Source organism: Nannospalax galili, unplaced genomic scaffold (assembly GCF_000622305.1).
Source record: "Nannospalax galili isolate Female #2095 unplaced genomic scaffold, S.galili_v1.0 scaffold346, whole genome shotgun sequence".
NCBI lineage: Eukaryota > Metazoa > Chordata > Mammalia > Rodentia > Spalacidae > Nannospalax > Nannospalax galili.
The window spans coordinates 8,183,982-8,211,879 of record NW_008357637.1 but is presented as its reverse complement, the minus strand read 5'-3'; the positions used below and the strand labels follow the sequence as shown (position 1 = coordinate 8,211,879).

Genomic DNA, 27,898 nt, shown 5'->3' with positions numbered 1-27,898 from the left:
CTTAAGAATCAGTAAGTTCTCTGCCGCTTGTTAGATTCTTCTCTTGGGGAATCTGCTAGCATCACCTTAAGTCTGACCCCATTCAGAATCTTTCCATGTAAAGTTGTGATGGCATCATTAGCACTAATTCTATCTGCATACTTGACATAGCCCACATTTTTTCCTGACACAAGATAAACTTCGATGAGGTTACCAAAACGGCTGAAACAAAGCAAAAACAAACAGCTGAAATAAATGCTACTGATAGATTCCAGTCTTGCCTCATTCTCACCCTGCTCCATCCACATCAACTCCTGCCAGTCTCACTCCACAGGTGCCTCTTTATTTGATAACCTCTCTTCATTCGCCCTTAGGCTCTGTCTTCATTACCATCTTTATCTTGTCACTAGATTACTAAGACTTTCTTCACTAGTCTCCTTACCCTCTGGCTTGTCCATCTCCAATCTATTCTTTACTCTGTCTTCTGAGTGATCTTTCTAAAACAGAGTATGACTGTCGGTTCCCTAAAACCCAAACAGTTCCACGTTGCCTACCAGGGAAGGACAAACTTAGAGCTTTCACTGGCCTCTCTAGCTTCGAGTTCCCCACACTCTCAAAGTTCATATTCTAATTATCTCTTTTCTTTTTTAAAATATTTTTTATTTTTATTTTATGTGCATGAGTGTTTTGCCTGCATGTATGTAAGTACACCATGTCATGCAGAGTGCCCACAGAGGTGAGAAGAGGGGGTCGGATCCCTTAGAACTGGAATTATAGACGGTTGTGAACTGTCATGTAGGTGCTGGGAACTGAACCCAGGTCCTCTACAAGAGCAGACAGTGCTCTTAACCCCTGAATTGCCTGGAATTACCTCTTTTCATATTCTCTTTGACAGAAAAAACAAAATCGACACCCCCAACCTCCTATTTGGCAAAACTCTTGTCTTGCAGGCCTCTTGCACCTTGTTTCTTAGAAGAGGCCTCAGAAAAGCTGAGGGAGGGGCTACTCCTTAGCATGTCTTTTTAACACAATATAATGTCTTGTTTACACAAAACCTCCAGCACCCTAGCCCAGTAGCTGCCTGGCACAGGAGTGGATCAAGAACAAAACAAAAACAAAAGCTAAATAAATTATTTAAATGAAGGTCAAAGTATCTGAATCACATGCCTGCTATTTTGTGTGCATCTTTAAAAAGCTACCTATCTACCTATTTAACTCACTAACATTCTTTTTTTTTATTTTTTATTTTATGTGTATGAGTGTATTGTCTGCATGTATGTGAGTGAACCTGTGTCAGGCAATGCCACGGAAGTCAGAAGAGGGCTTCAGATTCCCCTGGAACTGGAGTTAAGGACAGTTTGTGGCCACCATGTGGGTGCTGGGAATCAAACCCAGGTCCTCTGCAAGAGCAGTCTATGCTCTTAACCACTGAGCCATCTCTCCAGCCCCCTCACTAACATTCTTATAAGGCAAAAGGCAAAAGTCTAAAAAAAAAAAAGCCAAAGAAGATATAAACGTATACTGAAAATACAAAACCAGGCAGACCCTCCCTGCCATTGGGCTCATTATACTGTCCTCTACAATCAAGTGATTTACTCTGAGTGACACAATCCTTGGAATCCAACTGAGTGCTGGCAAAGGGGAAGATGCTTCGTAAACACTGCTCAGCTGAATTACAACTACCAAGAACAGGAACATGAAAAGAATTCTAGTGGGCAGGACAGGTCTATGCAGGTGCATCTTCTAGCAAGAGACATGATTTGTCCATTCTCCGCATGCAGTTTTTCAAAACCATCCTACATACCTTGCATTCAAAACAAGACAGAAAATTCTATGTGGAGATTAGATATGTGACTGGCAAAGAGAAGGGAACAATCATGAAGGGAAAAAGATTATTTGATCTCTTGGACAGAAAGGATTAGATAGAAGAAGTTTCAACACTGTAAGAATGGCAAAATTATTTGTTTAAAGAAAGTGAATTTACTTATTTAAACTAACAACATGATTTGTAGAACTAAAATCTTACCAGAATATATCCTCTAATATGTCTAATGGTAAAGGATGAGGATTAAACACGATAAAGAGTCTCTCTTTCACAGGAGTTTCAGGAGGGGCTTTTTTTTTGCATGATGGAAGTATAACATCTGTCTGGATTTGAGGCACCTGTGATGCAGAACTTCCTCCAAATTGCTGTTGAAGAGTTAGGTACAAAAGGAGAAAAAGAAAAATTGTATTTCAGGGATTTCTGGCCAAGAGCTAAAGACTTGTGTATTATGGCACCCACATGGTTTTACTGCAACTGTGAAAACAAACTTCCTTCAGTAATAAACAAATGTCATATTATTTATGACTGTATTATAAAGGCTGAATTCTTTATAAATGATCTTTATTTCAATTACCTACTTACCAGAAACTGCTGCTGACTTGGGTTATTCCACACCATGGATGCAAGTTGTGCAGTTACCATCTGTGTTGCCATTTTTCTAAGGAGACTGGAGACAATAACTGACAATTTACAGAAAACTAGAAATATTCAGTATTTTAATAGTAATTTGTTTTGTGTGATTCCCTCACCTGAGAGGTTAACTGTTTTCTATTTTGATTCTTCAAGTCCCAATCATGTCCACCTAAAGCTTGGCTCTGACACTCCTGACCCGGTACTTACTCTGCTGAGTTACTCCCGTCATCAAGGAAGGAAACGCCTATCCGATTCCCAGGAGGGTACTGAAATCCATGCAATTTGTATTTTGCATAAATAGCTGATGCTACATTGAAATACTGAACCACACCATGCCCTAAAACAAAGAATACACAGAAATGGAAAAGAAGGCCTGAGTTACAATGTATTTCTTTTTTTTTTAATGGTGGATTGATTATGGCCATTATTATTATTATTATTATTATTATTATTATTATAATTAACGTGTATGAATGTATTGCCTGCATGTATGTGAGTGCACCCGTGTCATGCAATGCCACGGAGGTCAGAAGAGGGCTTCAGATTCCCCTGGACCTGGAGTTAAGGACAGTTTGTAGCTGCCATGTGGGTGCTGGGAATTGAACACAGGTTCTCTGCAAGAGCAGTGAGTGCTCTCAACCACTGAGCCATCTCTCCAGCCCCTGAGTTACAATGTATTTCAAAGATGAAATAATACATCACCTTGATTATTATCACACAACTAGTAAAAACAGAATCAAATGTATTGGAAAACAAAGTTCTGCTAAACATGTAACATTATTTTTAGAAAGTGAAGCCGAAGTCAGATTTTGGTAAAAACATGAACATTATATTTTAAGAAAAATGGAGTATTTGCATATATTCTGTCTAATAAATTGAATTTTAGGGCATTGGTATTTCTTTTGCCTTCTTTCCTCTCCTTTTGTTTTCTTTCTTCTTGCAGGATCTTGCTACATAGACCAGGTTGCTGCTGGTCTTTAACTTGTAATCTTGCTGCCTCTGCCTCCCAATGAGTACCAGGATTACAGGTATTCACCACCATGCCCAGTTTACTTTTCTTACATAATATTAATATACATAAAGACCAAAACCTTTATTCTTTGAAACTGAGAACAGAGAATGACAGCAGAAAATTGGGTTAAGGTTGTGGGTGACTCAGAAGGCTGAGATGGACATTTGTTCTAAAAGACAAATGACATGGGGGTGTCTGCGTAATTGGTTGAGGTATTTCAAGCTTGTCAGCCCAGAAGCCCAGACTCATTTCCCTACTAACCCTCAACATTTATGTCACCTTAAAACAACTAACCCAGGTATACTTAGACCACTGGAAGAGAGGCTGATAGGATTTTCAAATACCACTCCTTACTTCTAATTCTTTAAACAAACAAAACTTAGATTTATTGAGTACTTATTATGAGCCAGGACTTTCATTAGGCTTTTTGTTTGTTTGTTTCTTTTTGAGTTTTGAGATAGAGTCTTACTATGTATCCCAGGCTAGCCTGGAGCTCCCTACATAGATAAGGTTGGCCTCTAACTCAGAGCTACCCCTGCCTCCGCCTCCTGAAAGCTGGGATTAAAGGCGTGTGCCACCACGCCCAACTTTCATTAGGTATTTTCCATAACTCTGTTTCAGGTCTGACACTTATTAATAATTCAACCTATTCTCTTGTCTTAAGTTTTTTGATACACGGTCTTCAATGTAGCCCAGGTTGGTTTTGAATTAACAATTCTTTTGCTTTTCTTCTTTAGTGTTGGGATAATTCATTTTACAGACAAGGAAGAGAGAGGCTCAAAAAGGTTAAGTAATTAGCCAGGGTCTCAAAACTACATGTTGTTACTGGGATTTATACCTGAACCTGACACCAATTGGAATGCCAAGCTTTTTCCATTATGCCATGTACTCTATTGACAAAAGGCTTTAATAAAAATCAAAAGGTCCTGGTGGGGGTTGCAGGGAGGGCTGAGGGGGTTTGCCACAAGTTCAAGGGGCCAGTCTAGGCTGCAATGTGAGGACTTGTCTCAAAAAAAAAAAATCATTAAAAAATAGAAAACTATCAAAACCAAAAAAGCTCAACACACACAAAAAAGTTAAGATGACACCAGATACTGGGTCTAGTTAATTTTACTACTGAGCAAGTTCCCATGCCTGGTATTAGGGTCTTGCTTCTACTAAAAAATCAAAGAGAGAAGCAGAGCATCTAAAATGCAATGGAGTCTCGTTACAGGTGTACCATTTAGGAAAAAGGGACTTAGGGATCAGTGAGGAAGAAACTGAGATATTTATAACTCTGCTCAGCATTAATCCAAAGAGCACAAACGGACTGTATTCTGAAATAGAGAATCTTTTATTTTGTGGGAATTAAAATATTTTGTATAGTGAATGCCTTTGTATAAGGAAGATACATTCTCAGGGATTTGTTTATAAAGATATTGTTAGATTTTGAAATATAAATTAGAAAAAAAAGGAAAGGGGCCAGGAGAGGGTGATGGGGAGTATGGTTAAAGTACATGACACACTTGAACAAAAATGTCATTATGAAGCCTATTACTCTGTACAATGAACATGTGTATGCTAAAAAAGAATTTTAAAAATAAACTAGAAAAAGACTAAACAGAAACCTCCTGTCACATAAATAGCATCTTATATAAAAAGTATCATGGAAAACGCCATTTTAACAAAACACAGTAAATTTAAAAACAGCAAAGACCCAGAGATAGCTCAGCAGTTACGACTACTGGCAGCTCTTGCAAAGAACCCAGATTCAGTTCCCCAGCACCTGCATGGTGACTCACACCATGTTTCCTTAACATCACAACCATGTCTAACTCCAGTTCCAGGGAATCTGATGCCCTCTTCTGGCACCAGGCACACATGGGGCACACATACATATTTGTAGGGAGACACTCAGGCATAAAATAAAATAAATAAAATCTTAAAAACAAAACAAAACTAGCAAAGACATCATTTTACCATAATTTGAATAAGGATCTCGTTGAACTTCGCAATACTCCAGTCCTGGGACTATATCAAAAATGCTGAAAAGCTGCTCTTCTGTGAAGGGGACTCTTGACACAACTGACAGGCGTGTGGAGATAGCTTCCTGGCCTCTGCTGTCATTCTTCTCAAAACCTGAAAACTCAGATTGTTGTTCTCCAACAATATATAAAAAAGTAAGTCATTAAACTTATACACATTCAAAAATCCATGTAATAGTTATACAATAGAAAATTAAAAATTTACTGTACTGAACAAAGTCACTGTATTTGTACTTTAAAAATATTTGGGGGCTGGAGAGATGGCTCAGCAGTTAAGAGCACTGGCTACTCTTGAAAAGGACCTGAGTTTGATTCCCAGCACCCACATGGTGGCTAACAACTGTACTTATCTCCAGTTCCAGGGGGAATCCGATGCCCTCTTCTGACCTCCTTGGGCATTGCATGACATAGGTGCACTTACATACATGCAGGCAAGACATGCATATGCATAAAATAAAAATAATAAATAAATGAAAAAATATATATATTTAATTTATTCTTTGAGGATCTCATACATGTATACAAAGAATTCTGATCACACCCACACCCCCTAGGATTCTTTCAGTCATCAGCACAGCTAGAAAGGAACAGTGTCAAGAAAACAGACAACTCTTCCTGAGTTCCCCAACTTCAACAGAGAAACACTAGCAGAAATGTATAGTTTAGTATCACAGGAGTAAGTTTAGTGCATAAAACTGCAAAATATGGCAAGACTTTTATCTGAAATTTTATGCCAATCACACCCACTGACGTTATTTCGGTCTCCCCCTTCCTCCCGCCCCTTTTACAGCTTCTGATTCTGTTATTCTCCTTTCTGTAGCTGTAATTTTAAAGCACCAGCAGTTTTGGTAGAAAATTTTAGGGCTCATTAAGGGGATCACTGTATACAACTTTTGTAGCTTTTGGTCAGTTGCACAAAGGCAGAAGTCCAAACACACAGACACACACAGACACACAGACACACAGACACACACACACACAAAATGACAGTGACACAGTTTAATATGTAGATGATGCATAGCTAGCCAGAAAGAACTATAATTGGAAATAAGCAAATAAACACAAGTTAAGTATTCAGGGCATTAGAAATCATGACCAACTTCTTAGAAAATAACAACTACATGCAAGATTTTTATTCACTAGGTAAGATTCACAGATTGCTGATAAAAGAATAGTTTAAAAATTCAAATTACATTGCATATACCCCATACACTATTGAAGTAAAGGCAAAGGTAGTCCACTCACCGATTGGAAACAGATTTACTCTAGGTTCGTGCCCCAAAGCCTCTTGCCTCATGCTACTATAATAATCTTGTTCTGAGGTCTCAGATGCTTTATTTTTAGGTTCAGCCAAGAGTGCTCTAAAACCTGAAAGACAGAATCCATGAATTTTCGAGCGTCATAGTAAATGTAACAAATTTGGTTAGTGCCTGACCTAGCTTTAGAAATCTAATAGTACCAGACGAAATCCTAATGGCTAGCTCCATCAGCCCTACTTCCTCCTTTTGTGGTAGAAGGCAAAAAGGAAAGGAACAAAAACAAAAATCTCAAATTATGGATCAATAATAGACAAGAAAGGCCAACAATTCTGTGATATCCTCCCAATTACTCTATAGTAAAGATGGTATCATTTATTTGCCTAGTTTCCTCAACATCAAAACTCTACTAGACATCTTCATATTTTCTGTCACCAACATGCTTCCTTTAAATGTCCTCAGCATGCTTTCACCATAACTTCTCTGCCTTTTAAAAATTCAGATCTTCAGTTAATCACAACAGTCCTATAACTAATCTCCTTGTTTCTGGACCAAGGGTCTTATCAAGGGGTCTAAGGATGAGCTTCAAAAAGTGAGGTGGGGGCAGGAAATAGTTCAGTTGTTAAAAGTGCTAGCCAAGCAAGCATGGAAACCTGAGTTCAGATCCCCAGCACCCACATAAAAAGCCAGACAAGCCTATGAATGCCTGGATTCCCAACACTGGAAAGGCACAGGCAGGAGACCTGGGGCTCCCTGGCCAGCTAATCTAGCCAACTGGTGAGCTCCAGATTCAGGGAGAAACTTTGTCTCAAATAACTAAGGTAGATACGCAATTGAGGATGATCCTCAACATCAGCCTCTCACCTCCCAAATACATACATACTGCATGTACCCTTCCCACCCCTTTCTACACAAAATGAAAAGGTTCCACAAACTCTCTAAAACTGCAAACAAAATGCTTATTCACATTATTGTGCATAGGTGTATTTCAAGGGTTCACAGCTTTTATATTTTTCAGTGACTTTGTCAAGATGATAAAAGCAGTTGGTTTGTACTCTCTCTGGAAATCTCTCCTTAATATTGTAGTTAGATCATCTGTTCTAAAAGCAGTTTTATTTTTAAACAATCTACAAGAGAATCCTAGTGTGGACTAAGCTTGAACTCTATATCCTCTCCTGCATGATTCCAATGTATCTAGTTAACGTTGCCTCAGATTTGTCAGCAGAATAGTGTGCTTTACATAAACAGTGGCCTTCACAGCAGGGAGCACGGGCCATGTTTGTGCCTGGCTCTGAGCTTCTGTCAGGGACTTACCTTCTGTGCTGCCTACTCCATACCAGATGAAGTCCCACCTGCTTTGATGAATTCCCATGCTCATCCAGTGTGCCTGTTGTTCTCTGTCACACACACTTGTGAACACTTTTCACAGTGCTACTGCTCAGTTTTTATTATCAAAATGACATAACAGTGTCACTTAAGAAGGAACCTCAGGTGGGGAATTTCCTCCATCAGATTGGCCTGTCCCATTTCTGAAGGGTATTTTTTTGATTGCCAATTGGTGTAGAAGGGCAGATGGGCCTGGGCTGTATAAGAGAGCTCGAGGAGCAAGCCATTAAGCAGCTTTAAGCTTTAAGCAAGCCATTAAGCATGGTGTTCCTCCATGGTCTTGGCTTCAGTTCCTGCATCCAGGTTCCTGCCTTGACTTCCTGTCCTGACTTCCCTCAAGGATGGGCTGTTATGTGGATGTGTAAGCTGAAATAAACTCTTTCCTCCCCAGGCTGCTTTTGGTTAGAACGTTTTATCACAGCAACAGAAAAGCAAACTGGAGAAGCAGTTACTTTGGTAAAGATCTCATTCAATCTTCATTGAGGAGCTATGACTGTATAGGTATTTGGGGCAATGGCAAGATGAGATATATTTCTTGCTTTCAAAGAGTCTTTAAAAATATTCTTCTATTCTGTATTTTCTAGGTCTTAGATACTTAATATTCATATAAAATCTTTAAATGCCTGGACTACTATGTATTTCATTTATTTCCTCTTAGCATACTGATGAGTAAGTTGCTGAATGAGACATTTAAAAGGCCCTAAGAAGAAAATTTTGATATAGACTTTATCTACATTATCTAAGACTTCTACTGATTATATAGATTTTCATAATATCCTAAAACCCAGTAATCAATCTATCTATCTATCTATCTATCTATCTATCTATCTATCTATCTATCTATCATCTATCCATCTATCATCTATCTATCTACCATCTATCTATCTATCATCTATCTATCTATCTATATCTATCTATCATCTATCCATCTATCATCTATCTATCTACCATCTATCTATCTATCATCTATCTATCTATCTATCTATCTATCTATCTATCTATCTATCTATCTATCTATCTATCATCTATCATTTATCTATCATCTATCATCTATTTATTTGAGACAGCGTCTCCCTGTAGCCACAGCTGGCCTGGAACTCACTATGTAGATCAGGCTGGCCTCAATTTCAGAGATCTGCCTGCTTCTGCCTCCTGAGTGCTGGTATTAAAGGCTTGTGCCATCTCACATCTTATTTTGTTAAAAGTCAATTTTATGTATAATTAGTAACAGCAAAAGATCCAATTACTATCACTACAGCTTGAAATTAATTATCTCTGATAGCAAATTTCACCAATCCTTTCCTTAATCTGCAGTGTGTTAGTATAATAAATCCTGGTTCAGATTTAGGTCAAATAGGATCAAAGACAGAATAAGATTTGCCTGGCATGGTGGCACATGCCTCTAATGCCAGCACTTGGGAGGCTGAGGTAAGAGGATCATGAGTTCAAGACCACATGGCAAGACTCTGCCTTAAGACAACAGACAGACAAAGGAAAAGATTTTTAAAACCTAAACAGGTAAATCAATTTTAAGTACTTTAAATGATACTGAAAAGCCCCAAAACTATCCAAATAGTAACCAAAGTATGCACTGCACTTCATATCTTAGACAATGTAGTTAACATTTCTCTTCAAGACAGTGCCTCAATGAATGCCTCATCAGTCCCAAGTTTCTTTTCAGTCTTGAGCCATATATAAATACCCATTACTCATTTAACAAAAATTAGCAAAAATCTAGCAGTAAGCTCAGTTATTTATAATAATCAGAATTTTAAAAAGTCTTTTAGCAATGTCAAAAAAATTCTTACTTCTATCACAGTTTTCTATTGCTTGGGCAGCTTGTGATGGTTTTAAATATCGTACATAGCCCAAACCTTTACTTTCTCCAGTGACTTTATTCTTAATAATGCTGCAATACTCAATATCTCCATACACCTGTAAGAGTGAAAAGAAATGATCTTAGGGAACTCAGAATTAATAATTGAATAGATTATTTCAGAACTTAAAATGTATTATTTATTTGTGTCTCTTGAAGTTGGGCCTGCAGAAATCAAGTAACTTGCCTAAGTCACAGAGAAACTAAGCCAGGAGAGAAAGAACTGATCCATGTCCTTGCTCAGTAGTAGATAGGGATAAAGGTTCTGGAACTGGAATTTTGAGATTCAAATCCTGACTCTCGCTTATGAATTAGGCAGTTTACTTAACCACTTTGTGCCAGTGTCTATCAACATCTACCTCATTACATTGTTTTAAGGGTTAAATGAGCTATCTGTGTTAAATGCTTACAGAACCTGGCATACACCAAACAGTCTGTAACATTAGTTATGTTGTTTGTTTTCTAAAAGTATCATAAATGACTAGATAGTCTTTTGAAGGAGAATAGTTCAACGCGTACCTCTAATACATAATGGTTGACTCAGAAAGTTAATATTTTGTGAGAAATATGTAGTAATTTTACTTTAATCTTGGAGGATAGATGGGATATAAATTTATGGTGTGTCATTTATTTTACAAAATTCTGTAACCAATTAGCAACTTAATTATGATATATTTAGATAAAATGTTTTATTTTTTCTCTTAGAAAAAGACAAAAAAATTATAAATATAAAAGATAAACATTTTTCTTACTACTGGAAGAAATATGTAATATAATTTTTTGCTGTTATTTTTTTCTTTTCCTTTTATTTATTATTTTTATTTTATGTGTATGCGTGTAATTGCCTGCATGTAGGTAAGTGCACCCATGTCATGCAATGCCCGCAGAGGACAGAAGAGGCTGTTGGATCCCCTGGAACTGGAGTTACGGACAGTTGTTAGCTGCCATGGGGGTGCTGGGATTCGAACCTGGGTCTTCTGCAAGAACAATCAGTGTTCTTATCTGCTGAGCCATTTCTCCAGCCCCCTTTTGTTGTTATTTTTTGAAGGTCAGCTAGGCAAAAGACATCTGGAAATTATTTTTTACTGCTAGCTTCTTTTCTTCTTGTTTGTTGTCCTTCCAATTCATGGAAATAAAACCCCCACAAAGTCTCCAACTCAAAACAACTTACACATTCTTTTTAGTAACTGCTGTGAAAGTCTATACATAGTCATTGTATACCCAAAAAGATTTAAAAATCTTTTTCAAATTTGATTTGCTATGATCAATAGCTCAGAGCCATCATTTTTTTTCCCTTTAAATATGACTTGTGCAGAAGCCCAATTTTAGGATAAAAACTCTTGAAAGTATAAGCTTTTCTGTAAGTCAGTACAATGTCAGCATACCACAGGCCAATAATGAATATGAACTGACAGGGCTCATGTGCTCAGGCCCATGTTTCACCTTTACAGGAAATTCAGAAGAAATGATAAGAGAGTGTTTTGAAATTTAAAGACCGAGTGTAGGCTCTGGAGGCACAGTGCCTTTACAGCTTGGTTCTACCACCTATTAGCTGTGTATTCGTAATGAAAACTTTCTGGGGCTTTGCACTTCATCTTTCACAATCTATATTTTCATGATAAAGCCTGGGCAGAGGATACCCCATTACTATTCTCCAGTTTTCAGTAACTGTACAATGTGTAAGGATGGAGTTATGACATAGGCTAGCTGAGAGGAAAACATAAGTACCTTAAATTTCTCTCGTAGGTCTTCTTCTGTATAGGACTTTGGTATCATAACAAAGATTCTTGTAAGTTCTTCATCTTCAACATCTCGGTGACTTCCTGATGATCTAGACTGAGCAATGAAAACCTAAAAAACATATAAAACCCTCAGAATAATGTTAACTGTATTCTTATTCCTTAAGCACATTTACTTTATAATATGGGAAATGCAGGTCAGGTTAAAATGCAATGTGACTGATAGGGTTTTACAAATTTTTTTTTCAAAAATAATCTTTAATGGTTTATAAAAAATATAATACCAATCTTTACATTGTTTCTTCTAAATGCATTTCTACTTTTGCATTTTTGATTATCAACAGGTCACAGGTCTTTAAAATGCAAACTTTACAGTAGTAAGACACAGTGTTGAATAAATGCCCTCTATATACTTGTTTATAAAAATGTTACATATCTTGTCAGCTTGTTTTTATTAGATTCTGACAGTATAAAAATCTGATTATGCATTCATCTTTCTCCTAGTCTGTCAGTAATGCTTCAGGCTGAGGGCACAGCTCAGTGGTAGAACACTTACCTTATATACAGGAGGCTGTGGGTCTGATCCCCAGCATCCCCAATCCCTGCCCAAAAATGTCTCATGTATTTTGATGCTCCATTATTGGCTGTATGAACATGTGGGATTAATATGTGTTCATCTTTATGAAAATTATCCTGTTAATATTCCACATACTGAAGTCCATCTTGGCTGATTTCATTTTCAACAACACAGTAATTTTTATATTTAAAGCATTTCACTTGTAAACAACATTTAGTTGGATCTTGTTTTTTGGTTTTTGTTTCATAATATTTCCCTTTTGGGGGAAATGAGGTCTTGCTGTGTAGTCCAGGTTGGACTTGAACTTGAGAGCTGCTTGCCTTTGCTTTTTGAGTGTTAGGGTTACAGGCATGTGCCACTATGCCTGGCAATAATCTCTTCCCCAAGGTTTTTAGTTCATTTATATTTGATGTGATTATTCACAGGGTTGGGTTTAAGTCTAGATGTTTCAATTGCTTTCTACTATTAATTTTTAGAAAAAGGTAGCATAACCATATCCTGATTCAGCTCTTTGAGTATCATATGGAAGCTGAAAAACACACAGGAGGCTCTACTTTTCTAATATTGGCTGTTTACTTTTATTAAAACATTATCAGTGAAATGAATCTGAATTTAATTTGCTTGGTAGTGCTGATTTTATTTTTCAGTTTGTCGTGGTTTTATATTATTCCAGAGGAATGTTAAAAACTGTGACTAAGATTGTAGACTTGTTTAAATAGTTTTAGCTATAGTAAGCTTAATGGATACTTATAATTTGAAATGACATAAATCACCATATACTCAAGGACCTATGAGGTTTTAGCTGTATGCAATTTTCCGTAAAGGAGGGCAGTATATAACTGGGATATAAGAAAGCTATGGAGAATGGAATCTACAGGAGGCAGCAACCCAAAGGACAGGGAGCATAAAAAGCCATGGGAAAACAAGAACCATGGGAAAAGAAGGTTGTTACTTTTACTCAGGAAACAGCTTGTGTTAGAAATGAAGGATCCCATTTACAAGAGAGACTTAGAGACATCCCTAGACAGAGTCTACTTTCAGTTACTCAATAATTTACATCATAGGCCAAGCACTGTTGTGGGTATTAGTAAGAGAAATGGCCCATCATAAATGGGTTTAGTGGACACACCAGTGATGAGTTATCCATGGAAAAATACAAAAAGGGAGGCACTAAGAAATACTAGGGAAAAGGGGCCTCAGGCAAAATGAGATCAGAGATGCTGTGCTGGATAGCTTAGTGTCAACTTGACATACCTGGGTTGAGGAAGCCTCCATTGGACTGGCCTGTGGCCATGCCCTGGGGGGTATCTTCTTGATTGTTGAGTGATGTAGGAAGGCCCAGCCCACTGTGGGTGGTGCCACCCCTGGGCAGGTGGGCCTGTGTTGCATAAGAAAGCAGGCTGAGCAGGGGCCAGGGAGCAAGCCAGTAAGCAGCGGTTCCTCCATGGCCTGTGCTCCAGCTCCTGCCTCCAGGTTCTTGCCTTGAGTTTCCGACCTTGGGCTCCCTGATGAACTGTAAGCCGGGAGATGTAAGTAGAGTAAACCCTTTCCTTCCCAAGTTGGTATTGGTCAGAGTATTTTGTTACAGCAATGGAGAAACAAACCAGAACAGGTGCCATCACAAACTTCTAAATTTTAGAGGCCTGTTTGCAATCTGTTTACAATCCTGATAAAGGGCAGTATCTGGGTAGGATGGATGAATAGCCTAGTGGTGAATAACCTAGTGCAAGATTCGTCCTCCACAGGATTACATGGACTATAACACACGCATATTCTAGGTAAACAGCATTCTTGTAAAACTAAAGCCAAGACTTCCCTGATTTCTAGATCCATTCTTCTAGCATGCAGCATAGCTTGTCACAAAGTCATTTTGCTTTGACTACCTTCTGGCTATAGGTATGGGATTGTAGTATCTTTGTCTTAGAGATTCTTTGAACTTTGCAAAAAATAAAATACAGACAGACAGACACACACACACACCTAAAACTAAACTAACTGGAACTACCAAACAAAAGAAAGACAAACAGCTATGTTCCAATAGAAGACAGTCTACCCTACAGCTGCTGAGGGATGAACCTAGACTGGCTAGACATGAAAGTGAAGTTTCAACCTTCTGTCTGAAACTGAATGAGCAAAAATGTGAAAAACAGAATTGCCAATTTTAACTCTTTGGGAACATGCATTTTACTCTCCTTGTGGGTAAAGTATGCATTTCACTGGTGGAGATTTAAATTTTCCTGTGGGAATTTATCAATGGGGATCTCAAACTTGGGGCATTTTTTGGTTCTCCACATGGGTTCTGAGGTCTTGTTATACTTGAAGTGTAAGAGAGCATTCACACACCTTTAATCCCAGCACTTGGGAGGCAGATCTCTGTGAGTTCAAGGCCAGGCTGGTCTACATAGTGAGTTCCAGGATAGCTGGGGCTACAGGGAGACCCTGTCTCCAAAAGACCAAAAAAAAAAAAAAGTCATAATGGGAAAAATGAAAACCATTAATCTAGTGCAGTGGGCAGCAAACTACAGCCCCATGAAGGAGGAACTGGTTTTACATTTTAAAGGGCTATGAAAAGAAAATAAAGAATGTATGGCAGAAACTATGCTACCCAAAGTGGGTAATATTTACTATGTCCCTTTAATAGAGAAAGCTTGCCAACCCCTGATCTAGTATATGTTGTGGCCATATAATTAATTACATTGATGCCTACTTGTGAACCATTTCAGAGGGTTGGGGAGGTGATTATTAATTATCTTTCTCCTTTTAGTTCTTTCAATATACTTCATGTAGTTTGAAACCTTATTATCGCCTACATAAAAGACATGAGATTGTAATTGTCTTTTTAACTGTCCACCATGTTGCTGGTATATTCCCAGGCTCTCTTCTTTTGTGGGTGGAGGGAAGGTATAGTTAAGATCTCCAAAGGCTGAGATATCCGAGTTCTTCATTTATAAATCCATATTAATATTATTCTCAATTTTCTATAAGTAAAAACAAAGTTGAGAAATTTTTTTAAAATGTGGAAAGCTTCACTAGAACTACATATGTAGCACTGACTTCTTAGAAGACAGGCAAAAGGTATAATTTAAGCAACTGCCATATTCTCAGGATTCCATCCTAATTTTTAGGGCACAGCACTTAGGAGTGACATCTTGGCTACTACTGAGGAACAATACTGTTAGGCACTATACTAAAAGGATAGTAAGTCAACACTGAAAATGTCCTTTCCTGCCATATGCATTTAATTTTACAGACAACATAGAAATTAAATAGAAATGCCACTAAAATGAACTGTGTGTATAAAGAAGCACTTAATGATAAAACTCATTTGGCTCATCTCAGGGAAGCTTAATTTGCTTTTAATGAAAAATGGTGCTAAAAGAGAAAAAAGGATAAGAACAGAGAAGACATTACCATTAACACCTTCACAAACAGGGTTTAAAATAAATTTGAAAAGTCACAAAAGCACAGCGACTGCATCACTGTAGCCATTTAAGCACTAGTATTACATCCATACAAAGGTTTGTCTGGTGCTGGGCCAGAAACAGAAGGCCACAGTTTCAAGTACATGCTTTGGACAAGTTGGGGGAAAACAGTGTCTAGTCTGCTTCCTATTCCTGGGACAAAACATTGACCCAAAACAACTTGGAAGAGAAAAGGGTTTATTGCACCTTACAACTCCCTGGTCAGAATCCATCACTGAGGGAAGCCAGGGAAAGAACTCAAGGGAAAAGACAGGAATCTAGAGGTAGGAATGGAAGCTGAGACCATGGAACACTGTTTATAAGCTTGCTCTCCTAACCTGGGCTCAGCCTGTTTTGCTATACAACTCAGGACCACCTGCCCAGGGGTGGAACCACTCACAGTGGACTGGGCCCTCCCACATCACTCAATAATCAAGAAAAGTCTCACAAACATTCTGATAGGCCAATCTGATAGAAGAAATTCCCCAAATGAGATTCTCTCTTTCCTTATATGTCAGGTTGACAACCAGGACACAAAGTCATCCATTTATACACAGTTAACCAAAGCGTCTGAGACAGGAGGGTCAGAAAAGAGTCTTCACAACAGGCAGAAGTGGGACTTTAGGCCCACTGAGTTACCGTTAGCAACAGTCACAGCTGCTCTGACCTTGGCCGTGGCTCCAATATGTAGTCCGGGAAGATGTTCCTTTGGCCTGGGGCCAGGACACTCTCCTCCAAGCCATCCTCCACCCCCGCCAGGTGCTGCCAGGTAAGTTCCTGGGAGCAGGAGTCCAATCCCTTCCCTGTCTGGCACACAGCACTGGGTGCGGCTGGGAGCCCCCGGGGGGCCCTGCCCGCCAGCACCCCAGCCCGGGCACGGCTACTCCGGGAACCCTACCCTGGTACCCGCACCTTGATGGGCTTGGTGTCGTTGGGGCCAAGGCACTGTCCGTGCATCTCCTCCATAGCCCGGCAGGCCTGCGAGCTGCGGGCGAACTTGACGAAGGCGACGCCCTTGGACTCTTTGGTGTGCTTGTCCCGCACCACCCAGATGTCCTGGATGTCCCCGAAGGGCGAGAAGCGCTCCCTCAGCACAGACTCGGGCGTGTACTTGCTGATCACTAGGAATATGCGGCTGTTGGGCGGCTCGTCCAGGCTGTCCACGCCCGGGCGGAAGCCCCCGGCGCTCGCAGAGCTGCCGGCCTCGTCCATGGCGCTCCAGCAGGACGCGGGAGCCAGGCCCCGGTCCCCTGTTCCCTCGGTAGCAGCCCGCGCCCCGCCACCGCTTGCGGGTCCGCACGCAGCTCAGTTTCCGGAAGAGCGAGGAGCCCAGCGTCAGGTGCTGTCCCACAGTTTGGGGAGCTGGCTTCCGGGAGCAACCTGCAGCGCCCCCTGGCGTCACGGGGGACTATAACTGGCCTAGATCTCCAATCCGGAGGAATGAATGCAATCTTTGCTGGGCCACATCTGGCCACATCTGGAACTCACCTGATGCTCAAGCTTTCCCAAAGCTGGCTTCAGCCCTCTTCTAAGCCCCCAAATCCCACTGTTAAAGAAAAGATTACTCACCTCTTTTAAAAAATATAGTTTACTTTAGGCAGGACATGATAGTACACGTTTGTAATCCTAGCTCTCTTAGGAGGCAGAGTCAGGAGGATTGATTGCTACCTGTTTGAGGTCAACTGGGCTGCATAGTGCGTTTGAGGCCAGCACCTGGGCTAAGTAACAAGATCCTGTCTAAAGAAAGAAAAAAAGGCAGACCTTATCCAAAACGGTCCATGGTGACGAGGACAGGTACAAAGACCACTGCAGTGGGGTATTACAGTAATGAGACAGATAGGACTCAATTCCAATAAAACAAGTGAGGATTCATATCCAGGAGCAGTATGAAAGTTAGTAGACAAAAGCTTACTGAAGATCAGGGCTAAGAGGGACTTTTGGTAGACTGACTTCACAGAATTCCTGCTGTAGGCAGGCCAGTGAGAAGATATTTATAAGAGTTGGACATCAAGAGTATCACCACCAAACTGATTTATCAGCATCCTTCCTCATGTTAGATTCTCCTAGGATAGGGAACCTAAAGTTGGGCCTAGTCAAGTAAAAGACTGAGAGGAACTTAACTGAAGTTGTGGTGAAAGTAGGGAGTCTTGGTTACCATTTTGGTCATAAGCTCAATAAAGGGTCACTATAAACAAAGTTAAAGCCATAAAGTCATATAATTGAAAGAAACCTTTGAGATCATGGAATTCCAGTCTGGCTCTTAAGAGATGACGAATCTGTGGCCCAGAGCACAGACAAAAATAACAGAAATTCAAGTAACAAAGACAGAGTCAGGACCAATTGTTGATCTACTCAGCTCCCACACTCTGCAAGGCAGGAGCAAGGACAGTGATGGACTGCTTAGCTGGGAACTAGGAGAAATGATAGGATTCAAGCAGAGTGGGAAATGCCTACTGGTTTCTAAGGCTTGTTAATGAGGAAGAACAGGAATCCAGAAACAAGGCCTGGATTAACCTTCAGTAGCACCAGTATGCAGTGAATAAAATAAACACAAAAGTGGACTAGGAACAGAGCTACTAAAATGTCCAGATCCATGCTGCTAAGATCTGGTCATCTATGAAGTCAAACACATCAATATTTATTGTGCACCAACTGCGTGCTAGGTTCTGTGCTAGGAGGTAGACTCACAATGGTAGAACAGGAACTATTTGGTCATCGAATCTTGTAAACTTGTTTCATATTTCTGTCTTCAAATTTCTTAGGTGTAGAGTAGAAACAATGCCACCAACTAAATGGAGTAGTTGTCAGGTTTAATTAGTGAGGTCATCCATTCATTCAATTAACTTTTTTTTTAGACTCGGTCTCCCTGAAGCCCTAGCTGGCCTGGAACTTGCTATACAGACCTCCTGAGTGCTGTGATTAAAGGTGTGAGCCACCACACTTGGGTTTTTAACATTTCTTTTTGGCACACAGTTTCATTGTCTTAAACTTTAAATTCTCTTGCCTCAGCTTCTCAAATGCTAGGATTATATATGTGTAACACCACACTTGGAAGCAAATATTTGCACTTTTTATTATGAATTGGGTAATATACTAGACACAAGAGATAAAGTATCAAGCAAAATGGCTGGTCACTCTTTGTTCTATCATGGAGTTAGCAATGTGATTATACAGAGCTAATAGTTTAGAGACCAAGTGAAATAATGTGTATAATGCAGAAGAGGATTTAATTTTCTAGTTTTCTTTAACTATAGTGTCCACTAGTACCCTTTCTATTGTATAACTGCTTGATGGTCACTAAGGATCAGGAATTATGGATTGTCCCACGAGATTGAACACACAAGATTGTTAATATTTCTTCTTGTATTACATCCTGTATCTGTAAAACAAGACCTCTGTTTACCCTGCAGTTTATAAAGTGTAGGAAGTATCTTGCCATATCTTTTCACTTTTCTTTGTCTTTCTCAGAACAATCAAGGTGAATGAAAATGATATAGTAATGTGATAATTTTATTGATGGAAAGCAGTGCAATACACTTTGCACAGCAGTGCCATCTAGTGGGAAATAGTTTTTCTAAACTGCAATGACTGTAAACTAAGACTACTAAAAATTTTAAGCTGGTATGATTTCCTTAAAGAAATGCACTGGTGGGGCTGGAGAGATAGCTGAGTGGTTAAGAACATTTACTGCTCTTCCAGAGGACCTGGGTTTAGTTCCTAGCACCCATGTCAGGTGACTTACAACCACTTGCTACTCCAGCTTCAGGGGGATCAGATGGATGCCTCTGGCTTCCAGGATCACTTACACTCACATGTACCCCCCCCCACATACATATAATTAAATATATTTTTTAAAAAAGTAAAACACTGGAAAATGCTAGGAGAGCAAAATTTCTTTAACACCTAATCATGAAATACAACATTCTTGAGCAAAGAAGTCTACATTACATAACTACTTTTACATTTATTAGAAGTCTGTTTCCTTCCCATGACATACTTATTTTAAACAAATGTATTGATCTGTGATTCTAAGTCACATGATTCACTTATTTGCATTGTTCTATCAGGTAGATTTTAGTATATTCATAAAACTGCGCAGTTGTTTCCAGTTTTTGTCCCTAAAAGGAATCCTTCTTCCTTCTTGGAGTTGTGGAACCAATAACAAGTCCAAGCACCAAGTGAACAGCAAAGGAAAAAATTTTTAACCAAGGACAGAACTGAGATATAGATTGCAAATCTGTCTCCCAATCTGTGAGGGGTCAGAAGATTAGAGAGATGAGGAAAAGACTTGGTGGGGGGAGAGGTTCAAAGATAGATTTGCTTTTTTTCTTTCTCAGCACTGGGATCTGGATGCTTGGCCTTGCTTATTCTAGGCTCTACCATAGAGCTATCTCTCCCTTTTATACTTTTTGTTTTGTTTCTTTTTGCTTTGAGACATGGTCTCACTAAGTTGCCCAGGCTGGCCTTAACTCTGTAGTCTCAGCACAAGTGACTGGGATTACAGAACTGCACCATCAGGCCAGGGTAAAGGATTGGCTTACAAAGGGGAGGAATATCCATGTCTTTTCTAGGAACAGGGGGTGGGGAGTGGTTTCCAGGAAACTGAGTTCCACCTGTTTTTAGTCCTACTATGGTTTATTCCATTCATCTCCACAAAGTCAACTGCCACAGCACTGAATGTGTCGGTGAGCATACAGACAGGTTATCATGAAGTGAGAAGTTGTCTAGTGCTCACTGTATCTTAAGGACAACCAATCTCTTGTAGGCCACCTGAAGAAGGACTCCTAGTCTACATGTATCTTGTCCTCAAAGACAAGATTAGAATGGAGATAGTTGATCCAGGAGTACTCAGAGTAAACTTAAGCATCATCAAAATAAATTTTGGAGCATTTCAACACTCATTAACAATGGATTTATTTTATTAAGGCAGAAAAGATTCTTTATAACTCATGAGCTTAGAAGTTTTAATTGCTCCTCCTTGACTTTGTTGATTTTGGGCTGGTGGTGAGGCAGAACCACACAGCAACAGGGAAACGGGACTCAGGCACAGATATTATCTCAAAAGGCAAGTTCTCAGTAACCTCCTTCCTCCTAAAGTTTCTATCTCTCCCCAAAGTGCTAAGTATTCAACACGTGAGTCTGTGGATGACATTTCATATTCAAATCACACCATTCCTTCCCTCATACCCAGATACTTCTGGCCATTTCATGATACAAAATGGATCTAGTTCATGTTCAAGAGTCCCCAAAGTATTAACAGCTCTAACATTATTTGAAAGTCCAAACGGAAAGCCAAATATAGTGTTGATGTCAATCTGGCACACATTGTGATTCCAGTACTTAGGAGGAGGTGGGAGGAAGATTGAAAGTTCAAGACCAACAGGGATATATGGTGAGAACTTGTCTCAAAAGAACAATATTAAAAAAAAAATCGAAGTCAAGTGAAGTCAGCTAAGGTGCTCTTAGCTGTGAGCACCTGTAAAAACAAAAAGTTGGTATTTCTAACACACAGCTGGAACATATGGCACAGAATAAACATTTATAATCCTGAAGGGGACATGGGGTATAGAAAGGAAAGATGGGACCAAAGTGGGACCAAATGCAGCAGGGTGATTATTAAATCCTGTAAATTTATAATTCCCACCTCGTGTGCATTTTATGTGTGATCCCGGAGGACTTTGGCAGCCCTGCCCCTATGACCTTGCCATTTATAGTCCACATGACCTGTATCTTGGGCTGGCTGTACTCACTACCTTTCCTTGGCAAATGTATTACTCTCCTGGCATCTGTCTTCCTGAAATCTCTATGGTACTTTCAACTTTACTCTCATAGCTTCATGCATTGCCCTCCCAGGGGCTGCTGCAGTTTCCCCTAATCGGTTCCCATGTCGTCTGATTTCTCAGGTCTTCCTCTGAAATTGATGTGGAAGTCTCCACAATCCTTCAACATTTGCATTTTGCATGCTTGAAAAACTAGCACCATGCAGATGATGCCGAAGTCCACCCCGAGCTGTAGTGGTAGCTAGATCCCCTTACACCATGACTGAAGTGGCCTCTGGGTGCTGAGCAGCTGAGCAAGGTGAAATGAATCCTGTGGAGAAAACTTCCCAGGTGGCTCAAGGTAAGCATGGTCCCTTGAAGGTACTCTTTTCTTTAAGGGAACAGTGTGGGTGGGGTCTGGTCAATCCTTGTTATGCCCTCAAGGTGTCTTTCCTGTTGTCCCGATACGAAGCATTTGTATTTTTTAAAACGGCACTAAACTCTTTGGAAACCATGCCTCCCTTAGTTTTAACTTTACGTAAGTATTCTTACCAAATGAAAAGCTTTTCAAGCCTTTCTGTTCTCAGTTCTGCTTTGAATTCTACCTGTCATCGTGGCTAAAGACAGCCATGTCAGTATCTTCCTGCCAGTCTTTTTTCTACACGTGACGTTGACTTCTTGCCTCTCTGCCTACTATTGTTCTTGCTGCTTTCTCATATCTTCTTTCTCTATCTCTTCCTTTTTCTTTGCTGGACTCTTTTGGGTCTGTTTCTACTCCTCTAGACTACTTTGACAATTACCACCTTGCAACCTGGTTGTCAGTGTTATTGTATTTTCATATAGTCATTCTCAGTAAATTTTTAAAATGCTTTTTGAGACAAGAGCTCACTCTGTATCATAGTTTGACCTAGAACTCATGGTGATCCTCCTGCTTCCGCCTCCTGAATACAAGATTACAGGAGTGTGCCTGAATATCTAGTTTCTTTTGCAGTCATTTCAGTTGGCTGTATTTAACATCCTGCAACAACCAGATTGTAACTCACAGAAAACTGGGGCTCTGTGCTTTGGTTGTTTGCACTTCTAATTTACTCAGTCTGGTGCTTTGCCTATAGTGACCACTTGTTGTACCTCATCCACTGGACCCCAAAAAGACCACCGAGGACCCAACACACCAAAATGCAAAAGCAAAGGTTTATGGTTTATTCGGGCTTAAGCTCAGGCTCTCAGACCTCACCAACTCAACAGATCCATGCTGAGAGCCCAGAGTAAGGGAGAGTGGAGCCTTTTATAGGTTTTAGACAAAGGGGGGGGGGCGGGGAATACCGAAGATATATTTTGGTTGTTTCAAGGAGCCAACATAATTTTAAACCGATTGGATGTATAAGATGCAGCCCTGGAAGTTTCTTATTGGTAGGTGTTGTTCTCAGAGCTATGGAATGTGCTGTTACCTGTGGGGCTAGGAGTCTCCGTTTTTACCTTCTAGGGCAGTTTTCATGCCAGGGCTTGCTTAATCTATAGTTTCCTGGAAGGGGGGGTGGATAGCAGGCGGGGGTCAGGGCATGCCAGGGTATGTCTAGGCATGTCTAAAGCAGTAGCCAAGCATTTTACAGAAGCTAAAAAAGCAATTAGTGGGGGGGTCTGGAGGGATTGGGGCGTAGCGGGTGAATGAAGAGGGTCTCAGGGTTCTACACATTGTATTTTTTGATTGTTGCCACCAATGTCCTTGGATCATTCATTATACATAGAGTTGCCACTTCAAGTAAGACTCTATACACATTGTAAATACATATAAATAATTTAGGGTTTGTTTGGGTAAAAGTTGAACAAACAAAAAAGCAGGCTTAGGATACTTTCGCTTGAAAGCCAATCACCTGGTCACAGTAAGAATCAGCCAGGAGCTATAGGCAGCAGGCGCAAGGCGGTAAGCCTCTGAGAGAGTTGGGAATCTCGCGGTATCTTGCAGCCAATCAGCAGTGGGGATAGAGCCCGCCATTAGAGGCTTCCTGCAGAAGCCCAGGCCTCATGCCTTGCTGTCAGATCAGGCCTGTGGGACACGGCCTCCAGGCGCTACCCGTGGGGGACTTGGCTTCTCCCTCGCCGCACAGGGCCCCGGGGTGGCAGAGGGCACAGGTGCTTGGCTTGTGGTAGGTGCTGGGTGGGTTGGAAGGCAGGAGCTGGCCGAGCTGGCTGCGCTGGTGAGCCCCTAGGGGGCTGGTGCAGCTGGTGCCCTGAAGGAGCCATCAGTGGCGGCGAATGGGAGGCCAGCCCCAGCCACCGAGCCAAGTAGTCTGTGAACAGAGGATGCTGTTCCTGAGGGGTCCTCTGTGGTGTCGCTGGTACCCCGATCCGAAGGGCATTCCAGCAGTGTTTAGCACAGGTTGACCCTGGCTGGCTTCAGGAGCGCAGGTTGGGAGTTGGGAACCTACATTCCTGTTCAAGCTCAGGAGTTCAGCCCCTGCCACTGCCAGATGGGGACGGGCTTCAGACGGCGCTGGAGGGGTTCATAGACAAGGAGGTGGTTTCTTCAAGGCCACGCCTGGTGAACTACATTACCACTGGACGACATGAAAATTTCCGTTTCATCTTTTTGAGTCTGTTTAGTATTCATCCTTAAAATATTCTAGCAAGCTTCCCCTCCCTCTTTGATCATTTCAATTATTTGGACTTCGTAAACTTTGAAAGCTTTGTTGGTACTTTGCTTGTTCTCATTTTGCTCCCATATTCATGAAAAGTGAGACATGGCCCATTGTATATGCCACTATTAAGAACTATTTCAGCGCTGGAAAAGTAGTTCAGTGATAAAGTGCTTATCTAGCATGTGTGACGCCTTAGGTTTGATCCCCAGCACCTCAGAAATACAAGCAAAAAGACACCTTATTTATTTGAGAAAATATTAAGCACCTATAATGGTGTCAGTTGTATTCGACAAAGAGTACTCAAAGGGAATCCAACTCCCAGGATTAGAAATTTAATGCTATGTCACTCCTATGTTTCTCTCCATTACTCACCAGCTTAGGACTTGAACAAGTAGGTCTGTGGGCCTTGTCCTCATGTAAAAACAGAAAGACCAGTAGCAGTCGTCTCACAGGGTTGTTGTGAACATTACATGAGTTGCTGGTATATAAATGACTTAGAAGATAGCACGCACACAATTGTTTACTGTTTTCTTTCGCTCCTTCCTCCCTTCTGTCCTCCCTCCCTCTCTCTCTCTCTTCTTCTCTCTCCCTCTCCTCCCTTCCCCTCCCTTTCCCTTTCCCCTCCCTTTTCCTTCCTTTCTTTCCGTTTCCCTTCCCTTCCCCTTCTCCTCCCTTATCTTCTTCCCTCCCCTTTCTTCCCTTTCTTTCCTTTTTCCCTATAGCTCCAGCTGGAACTCCTACAGAGACCAGGCTGGCCTCTGTCTTCTAGAGATCCACCTGCCTCTGCCTCCCCAGTGCTGGAATTAAAGGCATGAATCATCATGCCTGGCTCCATTCTTTATTAAATACTAAATAGTGCTATAAGCTAGGTGTGTTGGTTCAGGCCTGTAATCTCAGAAGTCAGAAGACTGAGGCAGGAGGATTGTGGGTTTGACGTGAAATTTAGCTACATAATGAATTTGAGGCCAGTGTGGGCTGCACAGCAAGACCTTGTATCCAAAACACATGATAGATGATAGATAGATAGATGATAGATAGATAGATAGATAGATAGATAGATAGATAGATAGATAGATGATAGAGCTGGTAGAGTATAAAGTGGTTACTAGACAGGGTTGTAGGTGTTTGCCCAGCAACATCTTGCATGATTAAAGAGAGTGGCAGTAAAAGTTGTGATTGTGACTAATACTGGTCATTAGTTTGGAAGATGATAATAAGTATTTTTAGGCACATAACTTCCATATGAAATCAATGCCTTGCATGTAAAATTTCCTGAGTCAGTAGTAATATGTAACTAGCACAAAATCAGTGTAGTCTATCTGCCTTATATAAAATCAGTCTATCTGCCTTATATAAATAGTCAGGAATAAAGATTCTCTAGTTAGTACTTATTTTGTTTTAGATGATACAGACTACTGGCTATAATGAAGGTACCTTACAAAATTCCATAAATTTCCTCTTGTTCCTGAATTTCCTTTATGATTTTTATTTGAAGACCCACTTAAATTTGAAACTATTTGGATAATTAATAGAATTGATAAGTGCAGAAATTGAATGCAGTATTTTGAATGTTTGGGATTTTCATCTCTTGGATAAAGTACGTTTTCTTACCATACTTTCTTTCAGACCTAAAACACTGGATACTAAATTATTTGTTTTTTAATGCTGCCTGCTAAAAACTGCCTTCTTTTTTAATACTGTTACTAGCTTCTGATCAGATTTAAAGAAATTAAGAAGATAGGGGTTTTATCTTTATATAGCAACTTTCATCAAACTATTGTATTTTCCAAATTTGTCAAATTAATTCAAACATTTTTTGTTTCTTAGTAGGATTATGTAAATAAATATATCTTAGGACTACTGTCAGATAATTTCATGATTTCAGTAATTGTAATTGATTGTGTTCAAATTTATCCTAATCACTATTTCTCTTGTACTTATTTTTCACAGAACACAAAGTATAAGGAAACAAAACCCAACTAGTTCAATCATTACCATGTCAAAGTATAGCTGTGTGTGTTTGTGTGTGTGCGAGCATGTGTTTCTGTGTGTTTTATGCTTCTCTGTGTGTGCAACCCCACGTGCAGGCACATATGGAGGCCGCAGGTTGATATCTGGATATATTCCTCAATTGCTTTCTACCTTATTTTAGAGATAGGCTCTCTTATTGAACCTGGAAATCCCCATTTTGGTTAGGCTAGCTTTTCAGTGCTCACAGGGTCTGCATGTGTCCATCTTCCCAGTAGTAGGTTTATAGGCATGCATCCCTGAGCTCAACTTTCACATGGATGCTGGGAATCAAACTCAGGGCCTCATGCTTGCAAAGCAAGCACTTTACCCACTGAGCCATCTCCCCAGTCTTCAAAGATCAACTTATTATATGCTGAAATTATTTTACTTTTCATGTTATTTTAGCTAGAGGAGGAGTTTAGTTATTTGCCTGAATTTTTGTCAGTCTTCACCAAAGCAACTTTATTAAAAATCTCTTGTATATATCTATCACCATACAGTAAGATTATCTCCACTTCAAACTGTGTTTTTATGTTATGTTTATATGTTTGTACCATAAATATGTTTGTACCAATTCTGTCTGAGCTCAGAAATGTTATTTTTTTGTTGCTTTCAGGTAATGTTTGGTCTAATATGGTAGACTGGTTCACAGATAAGAGAGTAAAGTAAGTAAAAAAAAACAAAAAGCATTTTTACATGTTGCATACTGGGGCCTCATTCTTTTCTATATGATGTAATTTAAAAAAATTTATATTTATTTTTGTGTATGAATGTATTGCCTGTATGTATGTGAATGCACCCATGCTGTGTGAAATTCCCCCCGGAGGCCAGAAGAGGTTGTGAAATCCCCTGGAACTGGAGTTACGGACAGTTGTTAGCCATCAAGTGGGTGCTGGGAGCCAAACCTGGGTCTTCTGTAAGAGTTCTGTGTCATTTTAATTTTATAGTTCTATTATGATAAGGATGTAAATACTTGTAATGCAGTGTTCAATTGCCTTTCAATTTCTATTTTTTTTAAAAAATTTTATTATTTTTATTTTATGTGTATGAGTGTATTGCCTGAATGTATGTAAGTGAATCTGTGTCGTGCAATGCCACAGAAATCAGAAGAGGGCTTCGGAACTTAGGGAACTGGAGTTAAGGACGGTTTGTAGCTGCCATGTGGGTGCTGGGAATGGAAGCTGAGTCCTCTGCAAAAGCAGTCAGTACTCTTTTTTTTTTCTTTTCTTTTCTTTTGGGTGTTTAAGGCCATACAGTTGGACCAGATAAACCGATTTATTTTTACTCTTAAGATCGTTTGAGGCTCTGTTCCTCAGGGGTCATATGAGCTTGGGAGCAGCCCCTGGCTCCTTTCTTTTACCAGTTCCATCTATGTGAAGATAAGTCAAAGGTCCTACTTGACCATGGTTGGCTTCACTTGGAAGCATGGAGGAAATGTTTTCTCTGTGTTGACCCTCCTATTTGTAGATGGGACACTGGTTCAAGTCCATCTCATGGGGTCTCCTTGGCCTCCCTGAACAAGAGGACAGGTGACTCACCACAGTTCCAGGACATTTTGAGAGATGTTCCATAGTCCCCTAGAATTTAGTTGACCTTGAAGGGCAAGGGCCAAAAACTGTCCTTTAAGCCCCTCTGACCGGATTAGTATAGGCCTCAAAGTATGGCTGTTAAACATCCAATAAGGTTAGTTCCACCAGTCTGGTACTTTTAATTACCATGTGCTAT

The 27,898-nt window shown here is 40.1% G+C and overlaps 2 protein-coding genes across 5 annotated transcripts in view; one reads left to right on the top strand and one right to left on the bottom strand.

Annotated features, from left to right (window-relative positions):
* Positions 1-17,120, bottom strand: Rbm45 (RNA binding motif protein 45). 3 transcript variants are annotated; one of them, XM_029557260.1, is made up of 9 exons: positions 16,681-17,120; positions 11,720-11,842; positions 9,924-10,050; positions 6,719-6,841; positions 5,409-5,594; positions 2,645-2,774; positions 2,387-2,471; positions 2,006-2,169; positions 1-201 (listed from the first exon to the last, which is right to left on the bottom strand). In XM_029557260.1, the coding sequence occupies exons 1-9, from the start codon at positions 16,978-16,980 to the stop codon at positions 9-11; spliced, it is 1,431 nt and encodes a 476-aa protein (XP_029413120.1). In that variant the 5' UTR covers positions 16,981-17,120; the 3' UTR covers positions 1-8. The 3 variants fall into 3 exon arrangements, with proteins under 3 accessions (XP_029413120.1, XP_029413121.1, XP_008853552.1); XM_029557261.1 differs by having other exon boundaries at positions 5,409-5,591; XM_008855330.2 differs by having other exon boundaries at positions 5,409-5,588; positions 16,681-17,119.
* The window catches only part of LOC103751785 (cytochrome c, testis-specific), a 20,644-nt gene continuing 8,703 nt past the window's right edge, over positions 15,958-27,898 (top strand). Inside the window, exons 1-3 of one of the 2 annotated variants that reach the window (XM_029557262.1) lie at positions 15,958-16,537; positions 21,672-21,888; positions 26,790-26,838. The gene's annotated coding sequence lies outside the window, so the exon portion shown is untranslated. The remainder of the gene's footprint in view (positions 16,538-21,671; positions 21,889-26,789; positions 26,839-27,898) is intronic. The other variant, XM_008855327.2, reaches the window with a different exon arrangement.

Excerpts from the sequence above, each read along its gene's own strand:
- Rbm45 (XM_029557260.1), bottom strand. The coding sequence starts at position 16,980 with ATGGACGAGGCCGGCAGCTCTGCGAGCGCCGGGGGCTTCCGCCCGGGC. Across the intron at positions 5,595-6,718 it reads AGTAAATCTGTTTCCAATCG|TTGGAGAACAACAATCTGAG; the intron begins GTGAGTGGACTA and ends TTTTATATATTG. Across the intron at positions 2,472-2,644 it reads GACGGGAGTAACTCAGCAGA|TCTCCTTAGAAAAATGGCAA; the intron begins GTAAGTACCGGG and ends TATTGTCTCCAG.